Below are 11,254 nucleotides of genomic sequence, written 5' to 3' on the forward strand. Positions count from 1 at the left end.
TAAAAATCCTCATATTTACATTAAAAGATTCTGTATATTTTAGTTAGTTTATTATTATTATTTAATCAAATACAGTTTTTTAGTTAAATTTTTTTCCGTACAAAAGAGGATCAAAAGACTATGATTTTTTAAATTTTTATTGTGATATTTTTGTTGTCAATTGAAAAATTTAGCTCTTTCATTTTTTATTATATAATATAATTTACGTTTTTTGTTGTATATTTTTTAGTTAAGTAAGTGTGAGTTGAGTTGGGTATTTTGACTTCAGAAAATATTTTTAAAGAAAAAGGAGTAAGAATATTAAAACAATGGGTGTGACTAATATGTTTTTTCAGATATCCATATGTTTTCTGTTTTGGGCTAAAACCTTGTAAGCCCAACTACAAGAGCAAAACGCTGAATAAAATCTGAGTCCGAAATGAAAGTGAAACTAGGGTTTCTGATTTCTCATAAGAGTCTTTTCCAGTGCGGCTTTTCCCACAGCCTCTGCAAAATTCCCAACCTCACTCCACCATGGCTGAACAGGTTACTTGATATTCTTCTTTTTTATTATATCATTCGATTAGATTTCGTTTTTCCTTTCAATTGGTTGTTCTTAGTATGTTTGAATCTACGATTGATTTTTTTTGTTTATTTGTTGAATTTGTGTATTACAGACCGAGAAGGCTTTTCTGAAGCAACCTAAAGTGTTTCTATGGTATATTAAATACTCCCCGAAAGTGTTCTACTATTATATAATTATTAATGGAGATTTTGATCCTTATACGTGCTTTGTGTTGATGTATATTTGTTTGTTGTTTTGGTTATTGTTGCAGCTCAAAGAAATCTGGAAAGGGTAAGAGGCCTGGAAAAGGTGGAAACCGCTTCTGGAAATCTATTGGTCTTGGGTTTAAGACTCCCAGAGAAGCAACGGAAGGTTAATCTCACTTTCCCTCTGTATATTATCAATCATTATTGATCATAGATAAATCTTAAAATATCATAAATTCTGTATTCTATGTAGTTTTAAACTTTTATGATTGTCGTCCATCTAGGTTTTGTCTATGATAATTATAATTATAATAATGGATATTATTATTATTAATAATAATTGTTTTAAGTTTGTGACTATAGAGTGTTACTGCAGGTCCATTGTTAATCTGCTACTTTTTCATGGTTGTTTATCTGTCTGGGAGAATGTGTTAATGGTAGTTTTAAAAGTGATGCAATATTTGGAGGGTTGAATTGTGTTGAAATAAGTTTAATCCTTATCACAGTTAGTGGCTGTTATATCTTAAATTGAAGTGCCTGGCGTTGTTATATCTTTAATACATTTTTGTGATTTGAGGCATGTAATTCGTAATTACAAATTTTATGAGTTGATCCAACCCAAGCATTTAGGTTTATTTATGTGCAAATGTAAAGGCTTCTATGCTGTGTTTTGGAAAGTAGTTGTAAATTGTATTAATCAACCAAACAGGCTAATGTTTGGACATCCGGCCACTTAAAGTCCAAATTCTGATTAGCAAGAGGCAGATGATTCCTTATATCTTATGTCAAAATTCTTTGGTCATTGCTCATGTTATGCCCTGATATTCTTTGTTTATCTGTTTTGTTCTATACGAAAATACTTTGTTGTTTTGTTTTCTGTATGTGTATGGTTATTTTATTTATGCTTCTAATTGATTGGATTGTCATATTTATGGAATATAGGAACCTACATTGACAAGAAGTGTCCATTCACTGGAAATGTTTCCATCCGAGGTCGTATCTTAGCTGGCACTTGTCATAGTGCTAAAATGAATCGCACTATTATTGTTAGGAGGAATTATCTTCATTTCATCAAGAAGTATCAGAGGTATTCTCCTTTCTTACTTTGGTACCCAATTCTTATTTTTCTGCTTGGAGTTACATAATTTATAACTGTTTAATTAATCTCTTTAGATATGAGAAAAGACACTCAAACATTCCCGCTCATGTATCACCTTGCTTCCGTGTTAAAGAAGGAGATCATGTTACTATTGGCCAATGCAGGTGAGACTCTTTAGGAGAATCCTTTTTTGTTTATTAACATAAATATATATCATACTGATATTTGATATCTATGTCAATATTTGCTTGATTGTGCCACATCTGTAGGCCACTCTCCAAGACAGTGAGGTTCAACGTGTTGAAGGTGATCCCAGCTGGTTCATCCAGCGGTGTTGCCAAGAAGGCTTTTACCGGAATTTGAGATTTGACTTTCGATTGAGCCAAGACATCTGATTATATCTATTGAATGTAGTTCTGATTTTCTTTATGTTGACTAGTATAAAGATCTGAACAATTTTGTTTTGCCGGCGAAGTTCTGTTTTATTATTGGATAATCGTTGAAGTTTTTGTTATTCATTATTGTTATTAGATATACTCCATGCAATTGTTTTTAACTTTGGGTTCTAAAAGGAATTATCTCACTTTTCAAGGTTAAAGTAATTTATTATGGATGAGTCTTTGTTGTTAATTATTAACTTTCTAATCAAACACGGCATATTTATCATTGATTTTCTAAACAATTTATCTATTGTGTATTTTACTTCACATGCTAAATTGAAAACTTCAATATAGAGTAATACTGTGTGATATTGTCCCAATGTACTTATCGAACACATTTTTTATGGGGGATACGTCTAACGCGTTAAAATAAAGGGAGAATATTAACTCATCACAACTCGGAAAAAATATCTAATTTTTTATAGGTAATATTTAGAAAAAACATAAGCACTAAAAATAGGAAAATGCAAACACATGATATCGACCGAAAAATATTTTTTCCTGCACTCAGAATACCAATAATAAACATGAAACATTGTTGAGGATGAAAATTTTCTCTTTATTCAAAAAATTATATATTCTCAAACTAATCAAACATCTCAAATAGTAGAAATATAAAAAAAAAATCAATTTAAAAAGTATCATACAAGGTGTAAAATGAAAAAACTTAATAATAAACAAGAATTTGAAAATATAGAAATCTCACTATGTTTTTTTAACTAAAAACATGAATGTTAAAATAAAATCATTAAAAAATTAAAAAAAATAAACAATCCAATAGAAAAAGCACATCATCCACTAATCTGCACTAAACCTAAATATGCATAAACCAATACAAAAATTAGTCGGAATTGGACTTTTAAATTGCATACCCACTCAAGCCTAACCAATGCTCAGTCCTAATAAAATATAAAGACACAGCTCGGAATAATGAAAATGAGAGCAATGTACATGACAATGTTGCTTTATTGATTGCCTTAGTTATTCATTTGTTACAAATGGGACTTCAAGCTTTATTGAGTGTTCCAAGGCCACTTTGTGCTTAGTGTTTTAATCTTTAGTATGTATTAATTGGGTTAGCCCTACTTGTAATTGGACTGGTTGTTTCTTTGGTTAGGCAGTTGGATTTGTCTCTCTTAAGGTCCAATTTACTTTAATGAAATTTCAGTTGAAAAAAAAGAGTCAATACTCCTAAAAACCAAAGCTTTTGTAACAAGAGCAATACCAATAGGTGTAATTTGGTCACAAAAAGAGAAAATACTCAATGACATTGTTCTTAGTAGCTGGGCTATATTAAGCATAGTTGACGGGTCCATTATTGATCCTGTCTAGTCGCAAGCTATTATCATTAACACCACCATACACCCGACATAGTGATTTCATTGTCAAGGACAGTGAACATCTCAAATGAAATTTTGAAAAATAAATTTGATATCAAAATTCTACAACAATTTATAATTTTAACACGGTTTAAACTTTTGGTATGATTAATAAGTTATGATATTTTGTTATAATTGTTAATTATTTACTGAATATATTAACCATATATATAAATTGAGTTAATCATCAATTCCTTTCGTCTCGTGATTATAAGGGAAAAAAATTAATATATGTGGTTCAAATTTTAGATCTTGTAAATGTACTTTATTTGACTTATTTTTAATTATATTATCGAATATAAGAAGTATGATGTTGTTGTATAATTGTGTAAAAATAACAAAGTCGAATGACAAACTTTAAAGCATAATTGTTGTGCAATTCCAGCTATATCAATAATGTCACTGGGTTTCAGGATGCATGTATCCTTGAGTAAAAAAAAAAGATGTTTGTATCATATTATACTTGTAAGTGTAATTTCTAACTATTACTAATTAGATTATACTTCACCCGTAACGAATTTTTCTCAAATTATTTCAATCATACTGCCACACATCTTAGAAAGTAAGGTCAACTCCTATAATATACGCATCTAGGTAATTGCACACAAATGCTTAATATGTGTTTAACTAAAGTTTTAGACCATGAGTGAACTATTTGAGCTAATTTATTTGTATAAACACTTATGGATTTATTTGAGAGAGTTTACTTTTTTTTTCTTTCAATTTTAGCATTACATTTATATTATTTTATTTATAATTTTATCACTCTTTATTTACTATACCGATATATAAAGTATATTTATAATTTTGTGTCTCTTTTCTTAATGTTTTAGCTTTTCATTTTAACTATTTCATTTGTAATTTGATTTTTTTTAGCCTATAATTTGATCATTTTTTATTTAATTAATTATCAAATTTTGGTATAACTTTTTTCATCCAATCTCTTTATTTAATTCATTTTTTTAGATGATATAAATTGTATAGTCTTTCAATTTAATGATTAAATTTAAAAATTATTTATTGAATAAAACTTTATCAAAAGTTTGCACTGAATTGTGCATAACTTCATAATTAATTGATATATTATTTGATATATTATTAAAACTGTATCTTATTTTTTTCTACAAATATCATTGGCGATAAAATTTTATTTCAGACAATCAAATAATATATCAATTAATCACGAAATTATGCACAAATATCAGTCGAAACTTTTAGTAGCATTGTTTGTGTGGGAAAACATCAACAAAAATATTATAATTAACTCGTTTAATATATACATTCTCGTTTAATACATGAAATCATTTCTACAAATTATAATTAACTCGTTTACATTATGTATAATAATTTCACTTCCAAAACTCTATACACATTGGCGGTTCTTGCACAAAATATATGGGGAGTCGACGAACGACAAGTGTTAACTAAAATATTATAATTGAAATTTTTAAAAGTCATATAATTTTTTTAGAGTTTCGCACAATTCATACATAGTAGATAAGTTGCAAAAGTTAAAATTTCAATTCTCACAAGTTTTACAACTCTCATAAGTTTTACCATTTTTACAAGTCACACAATTCACACAATTCAATCAAATAAAATATATTCATTTTACGATTTTCATCTTTGACCAAAATTTTCATCTTAAAAAATACATCAATTTTCTTTTGTTTAAACATCATATCACTCCTAAAAAAAATACACATATTAATTAAAACAATTCACAATTAAAAAATACACCTATTGTTGGCAATGATTGTGCCAACAAAATTTTGTATGTCTATATTTTTTTAAAGAATAATAACGACAAGAAGTATCGTATCTTTGTTTAGTTAGTCTGGTAATAAAAAAAAGTTATAAAGTCATTATCTCTAATTAAAATAATTTATCTAAATTTAAAATTCAGATAAATGATAGAATTGAGAGCTATATAGATAAGGATGGTGCAAGATATAGAAATAATAATACTTAGGGTTCAATAAGTTCTTAAGATAAAAAAAATGTTTTCGTAATAGTATCATATTTTAATTTTAGTCTTTTATATTTTTTAAACAAAGGTCTTTAAAATATTTTATTTTAACAATTTTGATTTATCATTTTAAATTAATATATATCATTTGAATTTTTGAATTATTTTTTGCATAAACATTTCAAATATTATAAGAATGATTCCTACAAAATTTAAATTTTTTTAACAAAATTTGAATTAAATATGAATTTTAAGCCCAAAAAGATTAAAAAATTATATTTGATTATTTCATTATTAAAAAAAAAATAAATTTTTGTGGGAGAGATTCTTACAATATACTTAAATATATGCAAAAAATAATTTAAAATTTTTGAAGATACATATGAATTTATTTAATAGCATGGGCCAAAATTGTTATCGAAAATATTTGAAGGACTATTGTTCAAAGAAATTTTTTAGAAAGACTAAAAAAAAATGGTATATTTATGGGAGCAAAAAATTATTCAAGGTTGATGAATCATAGTGATCAATTTTGGTCCTTCATGAACTCGAGAGAGGGCATTAGCACCTTTGTTTTCTTTCCCCGACTTGTAGGTTATGTCAAACTGATACCTCAATAACTTTGCTACCCAATTTTGTTGGCAAGGAGTGGTTATTCGTAGTTGAAGCAACTATTTAAGACTCTTGACGGTAAGGCCTTACATTCACAGGTCCTTTTCCTTCCTCTATCCAAATAGCGTGATATTTTCCCCTTATAAGAGGTAGCCCCTTAGGTTCACTGAAAACTGCAGCGTAGCATTCCAAAAGTTATTGCAATTCCCTTTTCAATTCATCTTTTAGTTGTTGTCCTAACTCTTTATTCTTATCATCAGCCTGCAAAAACATATATTTGGATAGTAGTAACCCATCCACTAATTGTTTACACTTCCCCAACAAACTTTGCAAGACCATGGGTTACTCAGTAACACTTTCTCCTTCTCTAAATTGGACCAATTGTCCCTTCAATTTAAATTCCATCATTCTCTCCTTCGAATCCACCCACATTATCCCTATTATTTCCAACCAATCCATCCCAACACTAAGTCCACCCTTTCTAAATCAAACAAAACAACTTCAATGATGAATTTAGTAGTCCCGACCTCAACTTCACTATCAAGACATTTTACCTGTGTGGTAGTTTCAAATCCATCACCTAGTTTGATAATCATTGTTTCAGTTCGCTTGATGATCCAACCAAGTGCTTTCACCAATTTTCCGGCAATGAAATTGTGAGTAGCACCACTATCAACCAAGAGTAAAATGGGCACTCCATTGATTTTAGCCTTTAATTTCATGGTCCTTGGTCTTTTTTTTCAACCTTAGTGATATTTCTCAAAGACATGTTGTTGTATTCTGCTTCATTTTCAACTTTATCTTCTTCCTTCTCATCCTCCATGACCTTGGCCTCACAATCTCATTCATCGGGTTCATCTATCACCATCACTTTAAAATGATGGTCAGGGCATTGGTGTTGGAGGTAATAATTAAAGTAGAAATGTCAAACACAAGAAATAGGGGGTGTAAATTGTGATTCCCTTTTTATAATTAATTTATGTATTAAAAAGATTTTAACTCAAGAATGTTCTTTGTTTGATAAATATTAAAAGCATAACATTATTCGTTAGTAATATAACAATAAAAAAATTCACGATGTGATCAGTGCTAAGTGAGTGATAAATAAATGGAGACAAGAGATAGTAAGATCACACACAAAAAGTATAATGGATCACCAAACTCGGACTAGTTCAATCCTCACAACCGCAAGATTTTCAATATGTGTTTCAGAACCGAGAATGTTCTCATTCACACCTTTTCAATTGATCACACTTGAATCAATTACAATAATCACCTTTTAACCTAGAAAATATTTTTAGAATCCCCTTTCAGCCTTGAAAGGATTTTTACAAACACACTCAATCTAACATAAAAAGATAGACTTTAGTTACAAATGATGTGTATGATAAAAGTGTTTGTGATCTTGAAACTTCTCAACACTTGTTTGAGATAAATGAAAGACAAACTCAATAAATAATGATCCAAAAATATAGTGAAGAGGGATGGAGTTTGCTTGAAGAGTTCTTGACTTGTTATTACTTGAACAAATGTTGGTAGATTTGTAAATTGAACTATTGCCTCCATTTTCCAATTGATCTTTAATTAATAGATGATAAAAGGCTTTGGATATTTATTTTAAAACGAATATTGTCTTTTAGCACATTTCCCAAGTGTTAGATATATTTTAAAGCAATTAAACATGTGTTTATATTGCAGTCCATAACGTTCTTGACAATTGAAGAACATTCTTGCTTTAGGACTTGATGGGAAACGTGAATGAGTGAGTGAATGAGCTGTGAAATGTCAGTTTGGTACTGTTTCCAATTAGAATTATGCATAGTTTTATGCAGAATATTGCAAGTACAATGTACTTGCTCACAACTCATCAATTTGGAGATCAATATTAAGGTTGTTTTCCTCATTTAGGCATTCAGCTCGAGTTATGGGTTTGACCATTGATTTGAGCAATCTTAATACTCTTTAATATGTGGTTTGAACTGTGGAAAATTATTTGTTTTAATTATGCCTTTAAAAGAGAATAACCAGAATGTTCTTTTGTAAAACAAGAACATTATTCGTTTATGTTTTGTACTATTGTTGGATTTTGACAGCTGTTATGTGTCATGTTTTTTTGCTCTGTGCACATGCTGCTTTTTACAGTGTCAATGTCTTATCATTTATGTCCTTGTTGTACTTATTAACCATCAATTTGAAGATTGATCTTGTTGTTTGTTCTTGATGCTTTACTTTTCCTTTTGTTGATCTTATGGAAAAAATATGTCCAAAATGATCTTGAGTATATAATTTTGTTCCTTTGTAATGAATACCGGTGATTTGTAATATAGATTGATGTATTTTCGTAGTCGAGATCGATCTTTAATTATATTAGATTTTGTTTTTTGTAAACCAAAACGTTATTGGATTACAGTTGTGAAAACCAGAACGTTCTTCGCATTTCTATTTAATAACCAAAATATTCTTCGTTTCTCATTTTTCTGTTTTTTAATAAACGAGAAATCTTTGTTTTTCCAAAATTCTATCAAGAATGTTGTTTGTTTATGTGAATGTACTTGCTTCTTTTTAATATGAATTGCCATCAACTTTTATGCACTTTGATGAAGTGAATGACTTATTGCTTGTTCATTTATGCAATTCATGTTCCTTAAATAAAACTCTAGTGCAATCATTAGTATATCACCTTTCGTAAAACTTAATCATTTATTTCATAAGGTTTGTTGTCGTTAAAACATATATCAAAAAAGATTTTATCTGAACAATAATTTCCCCCACACTTGTAACATATTCCTTTCCTCCTTTTTTCCATCAACTCATGATACGATAGGTGCCTAACCCCTTTGTCCCGAGGCATATCACGTATGGAATTACCCCTGTTATCATTTTTTGGCCCAGACCCATTTCCATTTTCCTTGTTAGACTTTCCATAACCCCACTCTAAACGAGGCCCACTAACATACTATCGGTTCACCCGATTGAAAACTCTTCCTGATCTACTTCTTTGGTTGGCACTACACAACCCGACCCAATTCGATTTCTTCTCAGAAAATTCCATCTCAACAGCTTGTGCCATGTTCATCAATCTTGAGCGCGAGATTGACCCCATCGCTATCATACTCCTCAATCGCCCCCTTATTCCTTCCCGAATACCATGTGATAAGTAACCCAAATATTGTGAATCAGGTATTCGGTCCACTTGCGCCACTAGCCTCTCCAAATCCTTGATATATTCTTCTACATTTCCCTCTTGCTTAATTGAAGACAATTGTTTGAAGAAATTTGCTTCTCCAATCCCTCAATAACGTTCAGGTAAAACATTCTTAAAACTACTCCCAAGTCAATTCCGTTTCTTTCTCCATCAACGCTTTGAAAAAATGAATTGTTAACCCCTCCATGCATAATTGGGCCAAACTCACCTTCAATTTTGGGCTCGTATTAAGAACCCTGAAGTAAATCTCTACACGTGCTATCCACATTACATGATCTCCACCATCAAAATAAGGGAGTTCCACCTTCTTCATAGGTTTACGAATTTCATCAAGGTTTCGCTATGAATTTGTTGGTTGTTTCTCTTAGAAGTTTCAGATATCCATTATTCTCCGCAAGACTTTCGGATATGAGCGATACAAGTTTTTCCTGATCTTGAAAGGCTTGAAGTCGCATCTTTGTCAAAGTTTGCTTGAGCGGTGCAACTTCTGTCTCCAACTCATTCACTTTTGCTTCCATTTTATTTGGTGGCATCAGTTTAATTCAATTCATTGGTATTTGGTCTCTCTCTTTCTCTCTATATCTCCAATTAAATGATCTAACATGTCAGACCAATTAATAGATGAATAGAATTGAAAATAAAAAGTGTTGAAGTGAAAAGAGTGAATATGTGACTTTATTGAATAAGAAAACAAAATTACACACTAATGTAATCCTTTACTGGCACATAGCACAATGCTCCTTTAGAGTGCAAAATACTCTACCTACAACATACAAATTATATTCACGATCTGCCCTCCTTTACACACACATTACACAATATAATTATTCCACACAAACCTATTAGGCAGTTAGGCAACTGCCAAATAATTATCCACTAAATATTCTCTTATAAACTTTCCACACATGTGGCTTACTAATAGCCTATGTAGCAATTATTGCATCAGTAATTGTTCCCTCATCAGTAATTGCTCCCTTATCACAAGCAGTAGGATATAACACATGAAAACACTCATCCTGAAACTCCTCATCCTGAAACTCCTCACTTGAATGGTTTAGTAGAGAGTATGAATCGAACACTTGTGAGAGATTGAAGTGTATGCTCTTTAAAGTTAAGTTGGCTAAATATTATTAGGGTGAGACACTTTACACAACAATACATGTTATTAATCTTACTCCTACAGTCGCTTTGAATAGTGAGGTACCATACAAGGTATGGTTTGCAATAATGTCAAGTATGATCATTTGAAATTCTTTGGTTGTAAGGCTTTTGTGCATGTTTCGAAGGATGAAAGATCCAAGTTGGATGCAAAGTCAAAGCAATGTATCTTCATTGGTTATGGTGAGGATTAATTTGGCTACAAGTTGTATGATCATATAGAGAAATAAGGTTATCAGAAGTCGTGGTGTAGTGTTCATGAAAGATCAAACTATTGAAGACATTGATAAGGTGGAGAAGACTACACCTTAGAGAAATAACATATTGGATGATGATGATCCAGGTTGGTCACATGTTCTTGATTTGAATACTATTGAGGGTAATGTTCAGAATGACGAGCCATATGATTGTGTTGATAATCATCGGCTTGGAGATGAGGTAAATATCCCAACAAGTGAAGATCATAAGTTGTCACATGATGAAAATATGAGTGATGCTTCTGAATCATCTCAAACCCAACTCATCTACCAGGTAGAGACAAATATCTACAAGGTATGTTTTTTACGAGTGTGTGAATTTGACTAATGAATGGGAACCTGAGTGTTTTCGAGAGGCCATATAGAGTGAAGAAACTCAAAAGTG

General features: G+C 30.4%; 1 protein-coding gene across 1 annotated transcript; it reads left to right on the forward strand.

Moving 5' to 3' along the window:
• Positions 1–381: 381 nt before the first annotated feature.
• LOC101506164 (small ribosomal subunit protein uS17) lies at positions 382–2,363 on the forward strand. The gene is made up of 6 exons (XM_004492445.4): positions 382–525; positions 657–697; positions 816–916; positions 1,693–1,837; positions 1,924–2,013; positions 2,119–2,363. The coding sequence occupies exons 1-6, from the start codon at positions 514–516 to the stop codon at positions 2,210–2,212; spliced, it is 483 nt and encodes a 160-aa protein (XP_004492502.1). The 5' UTR covers positions 382–513; the 3' UTR covers positions 2,213–2,363.
• Positions 2,364–11,254: the final 8,891 nt, after the last annotated feature.

This window comes from Cicer arietinum, chromosome 3 (genome assembly GCF_000331145.2).
Source record: "Cicer arietinum cultivar CDC Frontier isolate Library 1 chromosome 3, Cicar.CDCFrontier_v2.0, whole genome shotgun sequence".
Lineage (NCBI taxonomy): Eukaryota > Viridiplantae > Streptophyta > Magnoliopsida > Fabales > Fabaceae > Cicer > Cicer arietinum.